General features: G+C 42.9%; 2 protein-coding genes across 11 annotated transcripts in view; one reads left to right on the forward strand and one right to left on the reverse strand.

The window, feature by feature from the left end:
* The window catches only part of zranb1a (zinc finger, RAN-binding domain containing 1a), a 61,909-nt gene extending 59,895 nt beyond the window's left edge, over positions 1-2,014 (forward strand). The window contains exon 11 of the mRNA XM_079334312.1: positions 1,018-2,014. Within this exon, the coding sequence (XP_079190438.1) occupies positions 1,018-1,233 (216 nt within the window). The 3' untranslated portion in view covers positions 1,234-2,014. The remainder of the gene's footprint in view (positions 1-1,017) is intronic.
* A 971-nt stretch (positions 2,015-2,985) lies between these two features.
* The window catches only part of LOC306817436 (C-terminal-binding protein 2), a 101,117-nt gene continuing 81,461 nt past the window's right edge, over positions 2,986-22,641 (reverse strand). For 9 of the 10 annotated variants that reach the window (XM_079334303.1, XM_079334297.1, XM_079334301.1 and 6 more), the window contains 7 exons: positions 18,657-18,801; positions 15,599-15,805; positions 11,113-11,327; positions 9,661-9,791; positions 7,472-7,599; positions 6,945-7,062; positions 2,986-4,822 (listed from right to left, as the gene is read on the reverse strand). In XM_079334303.1, coding sequence (XP_079190429.1) covers positions 4,642-4,822; positions 6,945-7,062; positions 7,472-7,599; positions 9,661-9,791; positions 11,113-11,327; positions 15,599-15,805; positions 18,657-18,801 — 1,125 coding nt within the window. In that variant the 3' untranslated portion in view covers positions 2,986-4,641. Of the gene's footprint in view, positions 4,823-6,087; positions 6,154-6,944; positions 7,063-7,471; positions 7,600-9,660; positions 9,792-11,112; positions 11,328-15,598; positions 15,806-18,656; positions 18,802-22,641 lie in introns of all 10 variants that reach the window. The other variant, XM_079334296.1, reaches the window with a different exon arrangement.

Raw genomic sequence — 22,641 nt, forward strand, 5'->3', positions numbered from 1 at the left:
AAGTCACAATGAATTCATGTAATCTGCAGTTTTGTTTGTTTTAGCAGATGTGAAATCATCAGGGGAGGAAACGTTCAGTTTAATTAAAGGACTCATAAAACATTGTAAAAAATGAGAGAATGAGTCCAACACTCATCCCACTTTCTTTCATTTTTAACCCTGTGGTTTCCACATCCTGTGAAGGACGTTCATGTCGTCCTTTACATTTAGAAAGACACTGAACTCGTACATCTCAAACTATAGTACAATATGAATCTCCTGTTTTACCCTGTAGTAGAGTTAGTCCGAACACGAGGGCGAAATAGTTTTAAATGTACGTTTTTTTTTATTTATTTTTTTATGAAATCTTCATCAGGTCTACAAAATGAAAAAAGCTTCAGCAGAGATCTTCTTCACTGACTGATCATTTCTGCCTCTAAAAAATATAGTTCCTCACAAACCTGTTGCTTTAATGTCTCCAAGATCACGGATCAGTCAACACTCTTGTTTAGTTTGTCTGGGATGTTCTGAGAGATCTGCTAGCTGGCGACCTGTCACATAACCTGACGGGAAAAGTACAGCTCGATTTTGAAAATGTTTTATCAACCAAGATTTCTGTAGCACAGCTTGATTTTTATATGGAGAGGGATGACACTCCAGTTTTTTTCTTCCAGCATGTTAATAATAATAATACATTTATACAGGATAATTCGAACAAGGAAAGCAGAACAAAAAAAAAACAGTCCTGCGTTGTGTCAATTCACTCAAAGACCAAAACTAAAAGACTGCATCTAAAAGCTCATAAACATTTATTCTTGAGATGGATGTTTCTTTTTTTTTTTTTACCCATGATTCAGTGTTTTCACTCGACCAAAAATGTTTTGCTGGAACTGTGCAAAACTCCTACATGTCTCGTTGTTGATCTTTATTTATCGTTCACGGTCCTGCCGACTCTACTCGCCAGTAATTTCACATAGTGAATCCATCCCATTATGATGCGTAATAACAAACTGCATGTTATTTTTATGTGTCACCCAGATGGGGAACGAGGAGCAGCAGGAAAAGCTGCTGAGGGAATGGCTGGACTGCTGCGTGACAGAAGGAGGCATGCTGGCAGCCATGCAGAAAAGCTCCCGCCGCCGTAACCACCCCCTGGTCACCCAGATGGTGGAGAAGTGGTTGGACAGATACCGGCAGATCCGCCCCTGTGCCTCTCTGTCCGACGGCGAGGAGGAAGACGACGAAGACGAGTGAGACGAGAAGAAGAGAGCTCTGATATCTGAGACTGGACACTGCAGGCTCTGGGAGAGAGCCCTATCATCTACATGTTTTTTTTTTTGTTTTTTTTCTCCTCCAAAATGTAAATCTTTTAAATTGTAATAATGCATGTGTCCTGTGAGCTCTGTGATAGAGGAAAAAAAAAACAAAACCAGCACCAACATCCAGAATCCTGATTTCTGCTCCTATGAAAGCACTTCAAGTCTGCTTAGTTTGAGCTCTTGTCCCCAGACGTTTCCTCGTTTGTTATCAAAGTCATCACGTCAGGAATGATAGAAACGTATACACACACGAGTAAACCCTGAAGCTGCTCCAGATGGGAAATTTCATTTACAGAGTTGCCTGATAGAAATTTAGCTTAAAAGTGAGATGATGCTAACCCTTGTGTGTCAGGTTTAAAGAACACCCCCCACCCCCACACCCCTCCAGATGTGACCCCTCCCTCTCCTCCCCTCTTCCCCATCTGATGTTTGGATTTATTTATTGTTTAGGGGAGCTGATACCTTTTCGTCCTGCCCTGTTTTATCTGTGTTCTTTTGGATCCCTTTCGATCTTGAAGTGTTTTATTTTGCACAGATTATTGAGAGGGAAGGGGGGGGAGGGAGGACGCGTAAGTTTTACTGACATTTATATTTGTGCTTGAACGGCTCATGGTCATGATAGAGCGGCTGGTGGTGATGCCGGTGGGGAGAACAAAGAAACGAACACTCTGCCTCTTTCAAAAGAGTGCATTCCTATTAAAATTGTCTCACTTGCATCTTCTTTGTTGCCTATTTCAATTCTTTTTTTTCTTTTTTCTTTCCCAGTGTAAAAATGAGACTCTTGATGACTTCAGATGAATTAGTTAGCATTTTTCCAAACATGAGATGGGAGATGTACTTGGTTGACTGTTGTACACAAGGACAAGGTCAACATTGCTAACGCAGTAGAAGCCCCGGGATGTGTTCAGCCTTGACAAATCATAGCAAAACATTGATTTAACTCGTGTTTGTCAGCTGAACCTCCTCTTGTGTATTTTTGTTTTGCAGGCGCCCTGCCTGTTTAAATACAGCAGGAATTATAAACACGTTGCCATCGTCTGATTGGGCCAAACCTTTGACATGCCCACCAAAAACAAGACAACATACCCCAAAGTATTATCTCTTTTTACTCTTATTCGACCTTTGACCAGAGCAGAATGGAGCAGAATTTCGACAGCCCCGAGAAGTAGAGCTCTTTATACAAAGAATGAAAGTTAGGAAACGTCAACAAAGGTTCGTTGCAGCATCACTCTCCTCAAAGCTTCTTGACTTAAGTCATCTTCGCTCCCTTCTTACCTTCGATGTAAAGTTGAGTAGAATCATCAGGGTAGAAACGGGTTATGTAATAAAAAGCAGAGATGCAAAAACATTTGACTTTCATACATACAGTCCCCTTATTATCCTAATGTTCTTAGATAAAACAAAATTGAAAGTAAAGCAAGCTGCAGGGTTTTCCATTGACAAACTATCACAGTTTAATAACAGTAAAATATTATTTTACCCAGGGAGCAAACTTGTTGGTTGTGAATTTATACTTAACTTAAATATGGATCATTTTTACAAAGTACGATGACGTGCTGCATTTTGTTTTGTTTTTAGGACTATAGTAGGGATACCTCAGATTGTGTAATCTGATAGATGAATGAAAAGAAAAACCTTGTAATCGTTGAAAACCTTTAGGAAAAAAAAAAAAGTGTTGATACAGAAGGCATTTTCTCAGAATCGTATCTTTTATTTGAACTGCACTGAATGCTAAATGTTCACCTTGTACAAGAAACAAATACAAATACTCACACTAAAAACAAAAACATACTGCTGGCTGCCTCTTCGCTAACGTCGGGACACTAAGTAGGAGTTTCTGCTATTGCTCTTACAGAGTACAGGATGCCCCCCAAAAAAACCTGGCCTTCAATAGAACAAAGAAAAATAGAAGAAGGAGAGAAGAGAGAGAGAGAGAGAGAGAGGGGGCGGATCACAAAGGACTATGGTTATAGGAACATTGAACTAGGCATTACAAATCTAACAGGACTCTTCAAAACTCTTTAACACCAAAAAACGTGGGATGCGCCTTGTATATAAAAATACCACAATGGAGAGGATGAGGGAGGAGAGGAAATATACCGACTAACCACATTAGTCTCATCTTTTTTTTCCTCAAAGACAAAATTCTGGGAATAAACAATATCTGCAAAAAAGTGTTTTTTTTCCTGAGTCATTAAGAAAAGATGTTTGCTTTAACCCTTTCCTGTCTTCAGTGTGAAATGTGCTCAAAGAAAGGAGGGTCTGTGATCTGTGATATGATCGTCAGCTGTGATCAGAAGGCCAGTAGAATCCGATTCCTTAACCCAAACTTCTTTTTTTTTTGTTGTGTTATTCTTGTTTCACTGCTCACAGTCACACTGAGGAATCACCAACTCTTACTAACTCAAACACATAGTTAAATACTTTGCCAGAAGCTCCCTCTAAATTCATACAACTCCCCCAAGATCCAGCTACTTACAAATGTATAAAGAGGATGTCTGTGTAGTGTTTCTTGCTGACGGCTTTGAATAAACCGGAGCACTTTGTGTTCTTACAGGTGCGGGTGAGATCCCTCACACTGTGTAGATGCGCCCTCGTGTGGCGAAGTCCTGTAACTGCAACCATGACACATCATTTGTCTCCTGCCAGGAAAGGGTTAAAACCCACTCTCCATTACTAAAACTGATGAGCAATCTTTTCCTCTTGTTTGACGAATGATAAATATATGTAATTCATAATCCATTTTAAGTCATTCACACTGAAGATTGAAAAAGAAAATAAGAATAATTCTCTTCTGAGGCATAAAGAGGGGCCTAAACAACACACATTAGTTACATAAGGAGGGCTGGAGGAGAGTAGGAGGAGGATCAGGATGGAGTTATAAGGAGAGGGAGGGGGGAGGGTATAAGGTCCAGTAGCACATGATGCCAAAGTTTTTTCTCTCTTGTTCGCCCATTGTTGTGTTGAGATGTGGGCCTACGTTTCCCATGAGCTCTGAGGTGTAGGTGGGGTTCTGGACAGAGTCTCATCGATTCATCGCAGAGGGCTAAAAACACTGGACTCTGTGTCCACAATCATAGGCATGTCCCGAAGAAGAAAAACAAAAACAAAAAGAACATCATCAAAGAGTAAAGTCGGTACTGAACCCAAAGAGACAGAGAGAGTAAAAACTAAAACGTTAAAAGTACAAATTCCCCGGAACACTTCTTTTGTTCCTCGTTGCCGACTGGCTCGTTGTGTAGTTTCACTGTCTCTTGGTCCCAGTTGGTCGGTTGCGTTGTGATTGGTTGGTTGTGAGTGTCAACAGGTCGGATGAGATGACTCGGTTCGATCCCTTCTGCTGCTATTGCTCGGTGAGGTGCTCTCTGGTCTCGCCGTGTTTGGAGGGCTGGTTGGGCGATGGGGCCTGGGAGGGGTGTGTACCAGAAGGCAGGGTGTGGGCAATGGGCACCCCACCTGGCACCATGCCCTCTAATGCCCCTGGGATGCCGCCCGGAGCCACTCCTACTACGCCTGGCGGGTATCTGTGACAAATGTGGAGTTAAGAGTTTCAGAGTGAGTGTAATGAACTAAAAGGTTCCTAAACTCTTTAAGTGAGGTTACTGGCTCTTTTCCACTACAGGAACTTTTTTGCTCAACTGAATCCTGATACAAGTTCCTGCTCTTAAGTTCACACTTTCTAATGCTTTAAGGACTTATTTTGATAGAGGCGTTGTACCAAGCTCAAGTTCTAAAGTGAAACAGTTCACCAATCAAAGATGATCCACACTGTGGACGAGTCCATCAAGATGAAAGCTAAATGGACTTGAGCTTGTTAGCTAGCTCGCTGCTACGTGAGGTGAACGTCAGTATTAACTCATCCCACATATTAGCCGATACAGCTAATGTAGCAGTGGGAGCTATTCGGGGTTCAGGGTCTTCATCAAAGACACTTTGACTTTGTCCTAGTAGGAGATGGGAATCAAACCTCTGACCTTCTGGTTAAAGGCATAGCCGACAACCACTGAACCACAGCAAAGGAGAATTTCACATTTAAGAAGCTAAAACAATCAAATGTTGAGAACTGATATTAATAATCTAAATGAGCCTTACAAAAATTGTTTTATCTCAAAAATATTTCTGTAGAATTAAGCAAGAACACAAGAGTTTGTTGTTCTGGTACTTCTGAGTGGAAAAGAGCCATCTCCCTATTTTATTGAAATGTCACAAGAAAACTGTGAGGAAAGACTAAGGAAGCAAAGGAAAGGATCATACTGGACATTTTCTGAAATTAGTTCTCAGTTAATTGTTGCATTTTCTTGCATTATGTTTCGATTTCTGTAACAATCTTTTTTTTGGTGCATTATTAACATTTCGTAGCACTTATTAAATCATTAGGAGTGAAGACGAGACGGAGATCACTTCAGCTGGATGGATCAGAGGTGATGCAAAAAGAAACAAAGCAATGCAAGAAAATACGCGAGTTAGGTGAGGGAATGCTAGAGTAGTAAATAAAAGGTTCTCAGTATGAGCCCATGAGGCTCTCTACAGTTACACCGCTAAACCAGTGAGGGAGGGAAAAGGAGCCAAAAACACCCAAGAGAAGAAGAAACCACAAAGCATGACTCCATCAGTGAAACCTCGTCTGAATGGCTTTGTGTCATCATGCTTCCTGGGACACTCAAAACCCCACAAACAGGTGGGGAGGGGGAGGAGGAGGAGGGGGGGGGGGGGGGGGATTTAGTGGGGACAGGTGAGTAAGGTCTTGGATCCAGAACCTGTTGGCCCGGATGGTCGTCTTTATATTTACCTGCTCCTGATCTAGGCATTAATTTTGTCTTGGGGGACACCGGTTGCTACGGGCGGAAGAGCTTGGCTGCGTGAAAGAAAGCAGATGAGGGCGGACATGCTGAGATCAGGAGGAGCCCACAGGAGGACATGATGGGCACACAGTTAAGAGTTCTAGGACTACACAGGGCAGTTAGTGAGGGGAAGGGCGGCCTGTGTCTATCTCAGAACTAAAGCAGAGGGGGGAAATCATTGAGTCATGGAGACACTGGAATGATGTAGTAATACAGTATATAGCCATTTAACAAATCTAAATACTGAACATAGGAGCCTGACAGATAAAGCTCATTTCAGACCATCGAAGAATAAGGGCCAATATCACAGGAAAAAAAGCTGCTTGCATTTGCAATGAAGCACACTGTTGTTTGTTTAAAGGAGCGGGGGCATAAGATGATACTGAAACAGTGTGTGATTCCTGCAGCTGCTGATACGCTGTTCATCATTTTAAATCCTTTCTGAGGCTGATGAGCTTTCAGAAAATCTCTACCCAGCAGTGCTGTGTGGTTTTACGTAAGAATGGATTCATGAAGTAAAATAATGGTCCATTAAGTCGTCTTTGTTTAATAAAGCAGCTTCCAAGGAGCTCTGCAGGCTCATGTCTTCATGAAAAATAAAAAACGTCCTCCACAAATAATACTTTTTCTTTTTTTTTGCCTCCATATTTGTAATAAGTGAAAAATGGGCAGAGACAGTCAGGCTGTTAAAATGAACTAATAAACGCAGCATGTCCTCTTTAAAGGAGCAATAATAACAAGGAAAAACAAAAAACACTTTTCTGAAGATGGACGTGTGACAGCCGTCTGCATGTTTAGTGTCTACCTGTAGGCGGCACCGTTGAGCTCAGGGTGAACGCCTGGCTGGTCCATAACTGCCCATGGTGATGTAGTGACAAAGAACTCCTTGTTGACGCAGTTTCTTAGGCTGTCTGGGATACGGCCTGTCGTATGAACACACACACACACACACACACACACACACACACTTGATGAATCACAGACTGTAAAAAGGTTACAACTTGTTATAGAGGACGACTGAGCAGACAAAGTGTTATCAGACCAGCCTCACACACGTATCAGGCTTGGATACAAAAACAGAAGTTAAGATCATTAAACAATCCGGATGTTTCTGTGAGGCTGATGTAAACCCTCCACTGTTGGGTTACTAATGATTGACTTTAATAAAGGCTGCCCAGAGCTGAGTCAAGTGGAAATGTGACATCTGGGAAAGGAAGATGTGAACCAGGTCACATAAACGACTCATTAGGTGAGTCGTTTTTTTTGTTTTTTCTTCTCTTCAGAGGTAAACAAACGAGTAAACAGAAACGGATCACGTCTGTGGCCGTGTACCTGTGATGGCTCTTCGGATCTCGGTGGCAGCTGCCTCCCTCATCTCCAGAGAGGCCTGCTCGCTGTACCAGGCTGTGTGCGGTGTGCAGATCAGGTTGGGAGCGTCTTTGAGAGGGCCCTGGGCAAATCTGCAACACAAACAGGAAGTAAGTATAAAGTAAAACAAAACAAAACTGTGAGGCAAAGGAAGCCAAAGCTATGTTCTCCTTCCTTCTGGGAATTACAAGGAATACAATTAGAAATTAAAAAATGTTCTAAAGATAACAAAAAGGTATTTTAAGCCCCCTCCTTTTTTTTCTCATTGGATGGTCACTAAAGCTTGACACTTGAATGAGCCAGAATTGGACATTTTGTGTCCAGCAGTGTACATATTTCTAGTGAAGTATATTTGCACATTTAAAGGTTCAGGCTGAGGAGGAATAAATCATTTAGGGAAAAGTAACACGAGATAGCAGATAGCCTAGCTGTTATTTTGAGCATCCTTGTATGCAGGCTGTAGTTGTTGTCAGAGCGGCTGAGGGCTGGATTGTCATTCCTCACACTCTCCTTTTATTTGCACACAGAAAATATGATTTAAAAAGAAAAAAAAAAAACCTCATCCTCCTTCTCCTCCTCTAAACTTTCTCTCTCTTTCTTCTTTCTCTCATGCGGCAAAGAAAGATCAAATCAGCTCTGACTCCCTCTCCTCATTCTCCTCCATCTGTGTTACACCTCGCCTGGTTTTGTGTGCGTGTGCGTGAATCAGTGTCGCGTCGCGTGGGATGAAGGCCCACAGTTATGAAACAGTCCCCTGTTGACACACTGGGCCAGTCGAGCGTGAGCTTTGGCTCCGTTAGGCTGAGTTTCAGTTCCTCGAGTAGCCATTCAGCTGAGCAGCCTCCAAACTCCCCGACTGCTGCGTGATGCGTGAACAACACATCAACAGCAGTTACACCCCGGAGACAGGGAGCACTGCGCTCAGGAGGGAGGAGAACTGGGAGGCGTGTCGAGTTATTGGCCTTCTGGTGAGAGCGGTGCTGGAAATGAAAACTAGACCTCAGCGAAGGTGCAGTGAAGTGATCGGACACATCGTGCCTGTGATGAATGATTCATGTTTACAGTTGACTTTAATACTTGAACAAAACTAAAATAAAAGTTACTGGATGGAAGGATGTTAAATCATTTCTACAGCTCGGACGCAAACAGGAGATTGCTGTGCCGCCTTTCAATTGTTTTTTAGATTCTCACGTCTTGTTGTTTTAATCAACTGGAAGCCTGAAGCTGGCTCAGTGATGAATTATTAAAAGTCATTTGTAGATATTCAAAATGCTTTTTTAAAGGATTGTCATTACCTGGTTGGTACACATGAAAAAAGTATGTTCAAGACCCTGAGCCTTTTAAATCCAGCATCCAGTGAAATGCTGACTCCACTCGCGACCTTTATGATGACCCCGATCAGGACAGCCTCGCTAGTTTAGAACAACTCGTGCTATCTTACACTTTCCATTTCTTTGCCAGCCTGTTTTTTTTTTTTTTTTACTTCTTAGAAAACATAAAAATTCAAAGTATATGGCGTTTGTAATTGTCAAAAATGTGACTGTTGTGCCTGATGTGAAACACACGCTGAACCACACAAAGTGTGAAGCTGTGAAACAGTTTGACATTTGACAGACAGACACAGAGGAGGTTCATGCTCTCTCACTTGGTGTTTGGTTTTCATGGAAAGAAAATGTAAATATGTGGGACAAAGTGACGCTTCGTCGCACTTTTAGTGGAACTTGAAACAAATCAAAAACGGTTTTGTTGAGACGCCGGCTGAGTCCAGCAGGCGTCGCCCCCTGATGAGGAAGAGAGACTCTTCTCTCTCAAACATCCGCCTGCAGCTTTTACTGCATATCATATCGTCTGAAGGGAATAAAGCGAGCTCTCTGTCTCCTAGATTCCATTACCTGCAGGGCCCTGAAGGAGGCTTTTAGAGGAGTATGAGCCGTCTTTAACGTGTCACTCCTGCCATTGTTTCTGCCTCTCCTTTCTCCTCTCCTCTTCCTTTCCTTTCAGCTGTTTAAAGCGTCTCGCTGTGAAATGTCTCGCTGTCTTTCTTTCCCTTCACACCTATCTATTTCCCCGTCTCTATCTGTCTCCATAAGTGAGGCGTTTATGGATCATTTTTCGAGAGTGGATTTTTTTCATTTCAACGCCAGAGTTCTTACGTGAAAGGCTCTGTCTCGTGTACATCCAGCGCGGCTCCACGTATTCTTCCCTCCTTTAAGGCCTGGGCCAGGGCCTTCTCGTCCACCAGGCCTCCCCGTGCGGTGTTCACCAGGAATGCACCCTGACGCATCTGTGGTGCACGAGACACACAAACGCAAACAAATCAAGCCAAGTAAACAGAAATATAAAGGTTTATTTAGAGGGAAATTATCCCAGCAGAAAAATTTATCTGTTTGATCTGAGGTGGTTCCATCAATCTGGATTTGATTTTTCGCATTTAAGATGCTGGAAGATATGAGAGGGGATAGAAAAGGAGGAGAATGAAATTCAGGGACACCTTTTGTTATCCCTGACACCTCACGAAAAAAAAAAGAGAAAGAAATCCGGTGAGATGTGACATAGAGAGACAATCTTCATCCTAAAAAACTGATAGATTATATGAAGGATGAGCTGACAGATGAGGCAGTTCCACAAAAGCCTCTCGCTGATTGTGCGGGGAAAAGAAAATGGCAACAACAAAAAAAGTCTAAGAGGAAGGAAGAAGTGGAAAAAAAAAAAATCATATGAATATGCTCAGAAGAAAGTAATCCCTTAATCTTGACAAAAGCTGAAATCCAGGGGCATGAAAAGCCGTTACGCTGGCAGGCAGGCAGTCTTTTATTAGGCATTGGTGGTTTTGACACACGCAGAAACACACAAATATTCACAAACGTTTTCCACTTTGGAAGAGGAGTGCGACTGCCAAGATTTTTTGGTGAGGAGAGAGAGGGAAGTGTGCTTCCACTGCAGCACTTAAAGAGGCAGCGGAGAATCCTAAGCTGTTGAGAAGACACAGAGTTAACTAGGTTAAGCTATTACGCTACACACTCCTCGGTTTGTCTCCTCGCACGCGAAGTGAAGAACAAGAAAAAGATGGAAAACATTTTGAGGCAGAATGCCGAATTTGGATGAAAGAGGAAATGCATCTTTGGGGTGGTTGTAGTTCCTCTTTATCTCCTGCAGGTGTCTCCCCAGGCAGCCCCTCGGAGTGCAGTTATTGACTCAGAGAGCAGCACTTTCCCCTCGCAGTGCTCTCGGCCCCCCTGCTGTGCAGCCTAGTCGATATATTTGCTGTAGCCGTGGGCTGGCGCTAATTGCATTTGACAGAGCAAAGGAATGAATTTGTGTCCAGCTTTGGTGGAGCTTAAGATAAAGAGCAGGGAATGTGCAGGCAGGAAGGCCTCTCTCTCTTTTTTGACTCTCTCTCTCTCTCTCGCTCTGTCTTCCTACAGACTATAATGCTCTTTAGGACGGCCTCCAGGCTGACACAGTAATAATACACCAGCGGCTCTGCTTGTCTAGCTGCTAGATAGCGCTGCATTAAAAGCCCAGGTCAGGTCTCACATCTGCTATAAGTGTGTGTTTGTGTGTGTGTGTGTGTGTGTGTGTGTGTGTAAGTTCTTCTAATGCACCTGTTTGATGGTGAAGTCGTTGATGAGGTGGTGGTTGTGTTCATTCAGGTTGCAGTGCAAGGACACACAGTCGCTCTGGTAGAGCAGGTCCTGCAGCGTGTAGACGCGCTGCACGCCCAGCGAGCGCTCCAGCCCGTCCTGCAGGTACGGGTCGTAGAAGATGATGTTGAAGCCAAAAACTTTGGCCCGCACCGCCACCGCCTGGCCCGCACGACCTGCACACACACAGACAGGACACACACAGGTTAAATCTTTGCTTTTAAATTGTGCACATTTTAGAATCTTATGGATTACCCCGTCTTCATCTGCTCGACTTGATTTCTATTTGTGGTTGCCGCACGTGTATGTGGTTTTTCTTTTCATGTCACATGAAAAAGAGCTGAGCGTATGTTTGTTTTGCGGCTCTTGCTTAAAGCAAATTTCCCCTCGGGACAATCAAGTATATCTAATCAAATCTAAGTACACAGTCGCACACAGGGGAGGACAGGCATTTTCAATCAAACTGCTATTTGAGGATTTTTTGTTGTTGTTCCTTTCCAACGCTTTGCATCTTCCTATCAGCAACTAATGTCACCAAATGAGTTTATTCTAAAATGGAAAAATAAGTCCAGGAAACGTTTCTTTGGATAGAACATGATGGATGTGACTGGTGGATGTTCATTCAATTACAGACGCTTGTTCAAGCGTCGTAAAGGAGCGTTCAGTGAAGAAATAGCAACAGCGACAAAATAGCCTTGAACGCGGCAAATTCTGCAGAATCTTTATAACACGCACATTCCCCTGTCGAGTAAAGTGAACACCTGAAATCAAATATACGATGAATGTCGCAGGAAGCTCCTGATATGTTAAGGATTCCTGAGGCAACACACGTGTAGATGTTCTGAACGTATCAGCGGGGATTAAATGGAAAATGACTGAGAAAAATGAGATGTGTTTTTTTTTAAGTGTCGAGCCTGAAAAAAGATCAGATTGAGCACTACAAAACTGAACATGATTCCTGTTGGATGCGCCATAATCATAAAATTGAAAGCGTGATTATTTAAGGAACATGCAAATGTCTGTTGATTATCTAACTGAGAGTGTGTTATAAGAAAGTAACCACTAAAGATTTAAATCCTAACAGAAAGCAGCCTTTCTCTGCAACTCCCCATGATTGAGCCGTCGCCAACGGAAAAGAAGAATTGCATCATAGCACAACGTCATCGGTGGTCGATTTTAGAGATTCAAATGAGAGAGGATGAATCATGAGGGATAAGTCATGGTTTAGCAGGAGGCGGACAATGGGACGCTGCTGCTCTGTCGTCCAGCCTGAGAGACGGTGAATTAAAAAAAAAAAAAAAAAAAGATGATAGAAATAAAAAAAACAGTGTAGTATATCAGCCTCTCCCTCTGTCTCTCACTGCCATTTGTTGTGTGGGCTGAGAGTCTGTGTTCAGCAGCAGCACTGAGAGAGACAGAGTGATGGAGAGTTGGATGTTGTCGCTCGTGGAAAAAGGATCGATAAGGTCCTTTACACTCTCGAGATCTTCTCTTTGTGATGGAGCATTACGTCTCGCTCGTCGAGCTGCACCGTCGAGGAGACTTATTCTTCCTCTCTCCTCAGACAATGAGTGACAGCGGCATAAAGACTCGACAGCCTTGTTAAAAATTACGGAACGCTTTGCCATCACTCACATCGTTTCCTGAAGGTTGCTTCTACATTTGAGAGATCTGAGAGGCACCTTTTTTTCCACCCTCCCCTCATCGAGACCTGTGGGTCTCTGCTTTCGCTACTTCATCCACTAGATTTTCACAGAATGCATTTTGACAAGGTTTGGAACAGAAGCGTGAGAACTTAAGAAGAGATCGAAAGAGCCAAGCAGACAGCACAGCAGGGGGAAGGGATTCTTTTTCAGTCGGTCTAAAGAAGACAGAGGTGGACTGGCGGTACAATTTGATAGAGTGAGGCTGTTCGGAGGAAGTCGAAAAGCGGCATCTCTGCTTCTTCCCCGATGATTTTCTCCACTTGTGATTTTTGGAAAATTGGTGCCAAATTGTGGGTTTGGAGGGAAACGTACCTTTGATTTGGATTGATTCGCAACAAAGTCGAGCAGATGTGATGTGTGATGTGATGTGAAAAGATTGAACTGCGCTCAGGCGGCTTTCGATAGTGAGAGACAGAACCGCTAAGACTTTGAATGTGGATAACCTAGAATCAAGTACTTGCAAGCCTCCCTCCCCCTTCTTTACCACACCGATCAATGCCTCTAAAAGAGAGCAAATATACTCCGGATGATCCCTGTCACCCCGCTCGTGTCTTTCGGTGGCAGACTTGAGCTTTGTGCCGCTCATTTTATCCACAGTCAAGAGGATGAGGGTGACACTAAAACGTGAGGCCACAAAGCTACAGATTTAACAAATCACCCATCTCAGTATCAGTGATGGCGGCCGTTCAAGGTCAACGATAAAAGATTTAGTAAAATAGCTCAGGTGATGCTCATGTGTATAACTGACTGGAACGTATGTGAAGGTGAAGATTTTGTGCAGCAGATTATTTGATTCCTACTATGCACCGTGCACGGCTTAGAGGTAGAGCCAAGACAAAACTTTTGCTTACAGCTTTGATTTTTTTGGAAGTGATTTATTTATTTATTTTTTGGGCCTGCCAGTTTTTATCAGATAGGACCGTTGAAGAAAGAATGAAATGAAATGTTGCTGGAGGAGAACGGGGGGCCAAGGCCGGACACCTAACCTCAGAACATGAGGGGCGTGCGACTTTACCGCAAGGCCACCTGCGCCCAGACCTTCGACTTATCGCTCGTGCTGTGCATCAATAATCTCGGCTGCATGTCTTTAAAACTGTGCACATGTGTAGAACAACTTCGTGAGCGGATCATTTGAAGTCATGACCGTCCTGTGAACGATGCAAACACCCACTGATGAAGTGTCAGGTGGGATGAGTCTCACTTTCAGCGCTCATGTGACTTCCTCAGGTGTTTGCAGGATTGCAGTGTTTACAGAAGGATTGACAAAAGGTTATGTGCCTTTTTTTCTTTGTTTGTTTTCTTATGTTTGGTCGTTGGCTCTCTTCCTGTTTTTCTTCCATAATTGCTGTTTGTCGAGAGACGCGAGCTGATTCTAAGAGCTTTTGCAGCATCTGTTCATGAAACTATGTACAGATTCAACTGATTAGTGTAGTTTTGTTTTTCTGTAGTAATGACTTCAATGAAGTCTTTTAGGATATCTGTATTTCAATATGCGACAAAGAATCCAAACCAAAAGTTTGCAAAGGAATAGTTGAGCACAGGATGTATCCACTGACCCTTAACAACACATCCAGAGATTGTTAGCCAAATCAGGACTTTGACAAATAAATACGTTCCTAAGTAGCTTCAAATGGATTTAATAAAGTCCAAAAAGGTTGCCGTGTTGGGTACCTAAAGACTTCCTGGTTTACAGTTAACCACCAGGCAGTGATTTTCTTCAGTCTGTGTTTGCTGCCTTCAGAGATTTTCAGCTGGCTGTACATGTGGCAAACAAACACCAGGAGACCTTCACTTTCTCCAACCTCCCACTGACAAAGGACATTGTTTTGGAGATGGCCTGAGCCAGAAGGACTGGGAGGATTGGGTGAGGAAGAAGAGAGAGCGACAGGGCTGCCAGGACCTGCTGTTTAGACACAAAGTGTAGGAGGCTGTCTGCGACCTGGGAGGTGTTAATGTGTGTGTGTGTGTGTGTGTGTGTGTGTGGGGGGGGGGGGGGGGGGGGAGTGTATGTGGACACAGAGATAAGGTGGCACTCTGGAAAGGCTTGTGAGAAGACAGAGCTTCTGTCAGAGCCCACTGATGTTGAGACAGAGCAGGATGACACACAGACACATACGGTCATTGTTAAAGCAGGTGCAGGGAGGGGATCACACACACACACACACACACACACACACACACACACACACACACACACACACACACACACACACACACACACACACACACACACACACACACACACACACACACACACACACACACACACACACACACACACACACACACACACACACACACACACACACACACACACACACACACACACACACACACACACACACACACACAGGCAGGATCCAGTCCACCATGAGCTGTGTGATGAAGGCAGGGCGCAGTGTTACGGGACTAAAGTGACAGAGAAGGAGAGTCTGAAGCAGAAAGGGAATAATGGAGATATAACAGTGAGTATTAGAGCGCCAGAGAGGAAAAGAAAGTGCAGCAGAGGAAAGGAAGTGAGCCCGGAGGGAGGTGAAACAGACAACCTTGAGATAATCTTCGGAATGGGCAGAGGGAGAAAAATAACCTTATCAGGGAAGGAAAACAGAAGGCGGTTGGAGGACATAAAAAAAAAAAAAGCGACTGGAGGGTGAGGAAAGAGAGGGGGGAACAACAATAGGAGGAAAAGTAAAAACAACCATAAATATGAAGGAATACGTAATAGAAGACATTATACTAACCAAAGCCAATGAGGCCCAGGGTTTCGCCCCGGATGCGAGCAGCACCAGATGCCACCTCACGGATCTGCTCCACACTCTGGACCCGCGTACCCTCCCGGAGAGCCTGGTACAGCCAAGTGTTTCGCCGGTAAAGGTTGAGGATGTGGCAAAGGGTGGAGTCGGCCGTCTCCTCCACAGCTGCCGAGGGAATGTTACACACCGCGATGCCTGAAGAAAGATGAACAAGGAGGAGATGTTGAAAATGAATCCAGCTCGAGGCCAAGAATAGGGCATGAAATTCTTGTTACGTTATTTTTGGAGAATAAATGTGCCTTTATCATCCTGACTGTTCAGTCGGAGCAGATTAAGAGAGTAAAACATTAAAAAGCTGTGTAAACTTGGTATTTTTTTCCAGGATTAGCCACTCAAATGAATCATCAAAAGGAACGTTTTGAGACTGATACAGTAACTAGAGTCCGGGATATTAGCATATAGCGACTATCAGTATTGGCTAATTTTATAGCAGATATGTGACAATATTAATACATTTTATCACCACTCTAATGTTACATTTAATTTCGAGTTTCATTGAATTACACGAACAGTTCTCTTTCTGGCTGTCACCAGCAGAGGGCACTATATGAATTTCAGCAAGCATCATATCTCTTCAGAGTGTCACTTTCCACATGAGTGACGATCTTCTCTTGTTATCTTTTCCACAAGTGTTTGATAACTTCATTGAACACAATAAACGTTCACGTCCTCGTCTATCTCTAAAGATCGAACGTAGAACCGAGAAAGTTTCCGGCCGATTTGTCGGTACCTGATTTTTTCTCTCCCCAACGTCGATATCGTCATCGGCCCCAAAAATCCCACATCTGTCGGGCCCTCCTTGTGATAATCCATATTCACGAGGGCATCATTCAATTCAATTCCAATATGGAGGTTGTTGTGAATGTTTTGGCTGGATTGCACAGACGCTCGAAGGCCTACTACCTCAAACACATTAAACTTGGAATCAGACTATTTCCTGTGCTATATATTCTGTTTTTGTATTGTTGAACAGTCACACAGATTTTAGGTCAACACCAAGCCTCATACTGAACAATAGGATATATCACTCAGGTTTGACTAATTGATGCATAAAGTAATAAAGTGTATTCCACTGGAACCAAGCCCGAGGAGATAACACCTTTACAACCTAATTAACTGATTTTCATTACTTCTAATCACAGTTTCCCTCGAATCAATTATTCAAGCAAATTATTGTTTAAGGATAAAATGACACAATGGTGACATAATGTGCCCCTACTTAAAGTGGAGATAAGACACACTGAATAAAGCCGGACAGGTTCTTTCACAACATTCACGCTCGTCTTATAAGCAACAGAAAGACACCGTCAACATCTCCTTCAGTTTAAGGCGACGAGAAATTCATCCTCCTCACCCTATGCTTTTACCTCACCTGTCCTCCAACGCCACAAACATTTCCATTATTAACACTTAAGCACTCCTGCCTGCCCTCGCTCTCCTCTAATGTCCTCATCCCACTCTGTATCTCAAAGAAACAGCACAGCCGTCTGTGGACAGCAAAAAATAGCCAGATCCTGCTCAATCAATGGCCCCTTTTCTTCTCCCCGAGAACAGCCGTCATATCAGCGCCCGCCTTCTCCAGGCACGATAGCTTTTGACTCCTGCGCTGCGAGGCAGAGCGCCTTCGGTGAGTGGGTGGCAGTTAGACACAGTATCTCGTATTGGCAGGGAAATGGCAGCTTTGTCAACTGTAAGGGCTGTTTGAGCCACCAGCCTGCTGATAGGAGCCAGTGTGGAGGTTCAGAAGGAAGTCTGAACTCTCCTCTCTCTCTCTCTCTGTGTGCGTCGTTCTCTTCCTGTCTCTTTGAACATTCGGGCTCTCAGTGGGATGTCGGCTATTCATCTGACTCTTTAATTCAGCCTTTGATACCGGTCTGAAAATCCATACAGTTAAAAAGAAAACAGAACACAATGAAGCAATCCCCCTTAAGGCAAAATCGCTATCAGCAGTGTGTGATGTTTTTTCGACCTTTAAGAACAGCTTCTTGCTTGGCCAATCACTCCAAATCGTGACGCGTCACACTCGCAGACTCGTGCGGCGGCGTGAGGAATCATGTCCATCAAAATTCATCCTCGTCTGATCGCTGGTGTCATTTATATTCAAATAAACAAACACGCTAATCAGCAGCCCCATGATTTACACGCTTCTTCTATGAAAGATTCAGAAGCTAACCTTCAAAGCAGCGAAGGTGTACTTGATGCTCCGGCATGAAAAACAATCATTAGTGATGTTTGACAGACGCACACAAGAAACGAGAAATGTGTTTTATCCTTCAAAGATCTTTTCCACCACTCTATTACACTTTAGTTGTTACGTTGGTGATGAGGATGAATGTTTGTTATCATGTAGTACTGTATTATTATCATCATCCTCTGATATCAATCCAGGCTCACCTCTAATGTAAACACTGTTCAACTCTACCTCATGTAAATGTTTTTATCTCTGCATGTTTGCATTACTCACCACTGTCTCATTTAGTCTTGTACATATTAGTCTTTGCTTATTTTAGGTTGATATGCTGTGTTACATATGTTACATAGAGAGTTCTGAGTCTCAGCTCTCCTTCAGCCTTTCAAACATCTCTGTAATATTTTTCCTATGATCCTTTGTCGAGCACTGTTAGCCCATGCTCAGAGTGCTTAGTACACCTGTTGATGAAGCCGCATGAACTGATACGTAACATTTTCAAGAAGTGCTAAAACAAGCTTTAGGCTTTGACACTAACCCTACATTGTAATGTGGTACAAAACAGGCAAAGAATCCAAAAATGCTAAAAATGCTAAGCTCAGAATGTACCCAGTGAAACATTGTTGTAAGCCAACAAATGCAGTCAATAAATGTTTTTTTTTTAAAAGATTATGTTTCTGTGATAACTTACTCAGAAATCTCCAAGACTGACATAAAGAGGAAAGTTCGTCGTAAGCACAATGTTTGGGCTATGTGGACTCTGATAACACTTCAGCAGGAAGCTGTTGAGATTCTTACCCAGCTCTCCTGCAGCCTTGATGTCGATGTTGTCGTATCCGCTGCCGATGCGGATGATGATGCGTAGAGCTTTGAACTTCTCCAGGTCCTCTCTGGTCAGGGTGATGGTGTGGTACATCATGGCTCCCACTGCTTCATTGAGCACCTGCAGATGATTGAAAATGTCACAAGGGTGGAATATATTCATCAACATTCAGATGTGCAGATATCGATCAAATCATCGACATTTCAAGCAGCATCGATAACAAATCGAATAAATAGATCCAAATCGTCTTGAGGAAATGTCAATCACTACAGCAGCTGCAGGACAAACATGCAGTTGGATGTTTCCGATATAAATATCTTAAAGAGTTTATCCAAAGGCCTCTCATCAATCAGATCCTTCTGGACTGAATCAAACTAAAACCTATTGATTCGTAACCCATTGATATTGATTGTAGGATTTGTGATTTGAAGACTAGAAACACGTGACTTTCTTAACAATCTATATGAAATAAAGGATTTGAAATAAACCCTGTTTGTAAACTGAACAGAGGAGTTTTCCATGTCTCCCTTCTCTGGTCATCTTTATTTATTTTTTAAGTCAATAATCGGTCTTTTTGTTTTGTCGTTATGGTCTTTTTGCAGCCCACGCAAAATGTCCATTAGTCCTTTTGTGTTCATCGAAAAACCTCGTGACAATCATAAGATCACATTCCTTCAAGAGGAGCCATAATGATTATTTCCGCTTCAACCTCTGACACTTGGGAAAACGTTTAAGATTTCACAGTCAGGGGAAGTCCACCCATCACATGGTCACAAACAGCAGCATTTACAATGTGTTTTTATTTTTCCCTTCAGACCTTCGCAGAAGCAGAACAAGTCGTTACATTATCTCGGAGGAGCCGCACTTCTGCATGGTCATCACAATCGCACTCAAGAGCCCGAGGGTGTTTTATGGACAAAGGATCTGAGCAAATGAGCGGACAGAGAGGTCAGCGTAGCAGCCGACCATCAGATCAAGATCAAGATATGATAGTCAGTGGCGGGTCAAGGAAATAAAGCACAGAAGGGATCCTTTAAACTCCGAAAAATGCTTCTTAGGGGACATTAAACCAATTGAAACACAGCAAAACACCAAAATCAAAGGAAAAAAAAAAAGTATTTTCTAGCTTGTTATCTGCATTGCTATTCTAATACAGTTACCTCAGTATCTTTCCTCATGAGGTCTTTTCCCATTTTCCTTTATTTTCTTTAGTGTTAACATTTATTAATATTAGTGAGAGGATCTAAAAGTCAGAATGAGATATATCGGACATACAACAAAGACATTTCAGTCCAAAATGGAATTGTACGGAAGCCCTCATCGGGCTCATTCAAACTTTTTATGTGCTTCCCTTTTCTCGTAATTTTGTCGTTTTGTTTTCTCAAGATCTCCGCCTTATGTTCCCAGGGTTGTGTCAGGATGACAACGATTGTTTGTGGAGGTGAAAGAATGACTTCCTGGAGATCTAAAAAACAAAATAATAGGCTGGTCAATGTGACAGGCAAGACCTTGACATACCATGCAGCCACTGCCCAAACACATGGGGTACGTTAATCCTTCCATAAGCCTGAGATATATTCGGTCTACCAGTTGATGTACTGAGAAAAAAAAAAGTTGTGCTTAACAGATACATATTATCGTCCTTTTCAACCAGTTAAAAAAAAGTCTCAGCGCTTCCAAAAACAAGTCTGTGAAAACCACTCTGATCCTGTATTTGATCGTGCCTATAAAGCCCTTTATTTTAGCCCTGCTCAGAACAGGCTGTTTCTGTTCCTAACATCTGATGCTCCAAAAACAGATCTTTTAGATGGAGTAGAAAATCACTTCATACACACACACACCCCTCCCCCCCCTTAAGAGTGAAGAAAAAAAAGGCCTGAGTTTAGTCACCTCAGGAGGGCATCAGTGTGAAACGCTGCTTCTCATGCTACTTGACATGTACAAGGTGACCTGGCCTGTGATTCAGTCTGATGTGGAGCTACATTATCCCCCCTTAGTATCAGCCGCAGCCTCTTGTCAGCATCGCTAAATAACAGCTCTGCATTCACCTCTAGCCAAACTGCATTAGCTTCCCTTTGATTAGCAGATTAGCTCTGAATTTCCATACAGTTTTTATTAGAGCAGCACCGTTCACGGGCCTTCAAGATACTCGTTCAAGGTTAAAACGCTCCACACATGACCTGTTATTTGCTCTGTTGTTTTTGAGGCAGTCTTTCGTATGAGCAATGAATTATCTGAATGGAAACTCTGACCTAATGTTTGCCCGAGTGGGTGTGAATGTACAGGAGGTGAGAGGTGGTTGTAATGCTGAAAGCAGACTTTCTCCACCTGGAAGGGAAGATGTTTGAAATTGAGCTTTTAAGCATTTGGAGCAAATGGGAAAAAAACATTCAACACAGAGTGTATGGAGTATATTGAGAGAGACGCAATATATTTTTGATTACATCAAATCTGCAGTCAAGTAGAGAAGTCGTTTGAAGGGGGAAATAGATAAATAAGCTTGGATAATGAAAACAAAGCCTCTTGTGAAGTAGGACTAGTTTAAATGTGCGTTGACTAACTTTATTGCCAAGAATTAGCTACATTAGATTAGCAGCTAGCCTCGCAAGGACCGGAGAAAGCAGGAAAAAGCAGCCCTCCTCAACAACTTCGCTTCACTAATCAACTGAAAACGTTGAATCTCATGGACACAAAATAATTTAAAGTCGCGCACTACAATATGCTGGTAACAGACATGAAACACACAGTTACATCACTGTAGCAAAAGGGCGTAACTTTCAAGCTTTGGTTGAGAAGGCGTATCTATTGTAGCGTAACAAGACTCTTTTTCTTTAACAACTACGTCACACGAGCTAGCATTAGCGTTCAAACATATTGTACGCAACCATTTAGCGTAAGCTAGAAATGAACCTCTTTCTTTACACGTCTTATATCATTATCAAACACTTTGCTAAGTGCAGCGGTGTTTAATTGCTAACATTAACTGCTGTGTAATAGTTGCTTACGTAACAACATATGTTCATCTGGAAATTTAGCCCAACATGCCTTTTTATCTTCTAATCAGAGGAGGAATGAGAAACTGTTAAAACAGGGTTTGAGCTTCTCATCTTCAGGCGTCAGAGGTACAAAAAGTTGCGGTGTTTATTCGCTAAACGACACATCGAGTTTTCGTGCTCTCTGAGGCTAGTCGGCAGAGAACAGTTCTAGTATAGTCAAGAGGATAACGGTGGTAGTGAAGTCAAGTCAGAGACAAGAAAGCCTTCCTTTTGTAATGGCTATAAGGATCTGTTGCTATTACGTTATTTTTTCAATTAATGTTCGGGTAGAAAAAAAAAAAAAGGCTATTCAAGGACATTTAGATCAATTTCATCCCTAATCTGAAAAGCCCAATCCTCAGGCAGCGTGCAATGTGGTCGGCCAATGTTGACTCTTTGCCATTTGGGCTATTGCCCAGCTCGCCACATGTGACTACGAGACACGAACCCTGTGAGAAAGATCAGAGATCGTCGACCTTGGATGGTGATGTTGGAGCACAGGTGCTGCTTGCAGGATTTACTCTTAGAGAAGTGCTATTGTAACTTGATCGCGATCGGTATTCGCCTGCGTGTTTCATCATGTCCCTGTCACCCGGGAAATAAGGGATTACTGGGTAGAAGACCTGACATAACCTCAGGCCACTTTCATCTTCTCCCCTTTGACAGGCCTTTCCCATGAGTTTCTGTATTTGCTGTAGATGGAGGAGAGTGTGGCAGCTGGTGTCTGGCCTGAGAACATCATACCGAAGCTCCCTAAATTATCAGCGCTGCATCTCCGCATCCATGCAGCAGTAAGAAGAGATTGGACATTTTCAATCTACACCGCCCCTCTGGGTATCTAGGCTGCAAGTTATTACTGCGAACTGCTGAATATGCTGGCAAGGTGAACATTACAATCATGTTTCTCCTGATAAGGCAGTGTTAA

The sequence above is a fragment of the Symphodus melops genome (genome assembly GCF_947650265.1).
Source record: "Symphodus melops genome assembly, chromosome: 21".
NCBI classification, from domain to species: domain Eukaryota; kingdom Metazoa; phylum Chordata; class Actinopteri; order Labriformes; family Labridae; genus Symphodus; species Symphodus melops.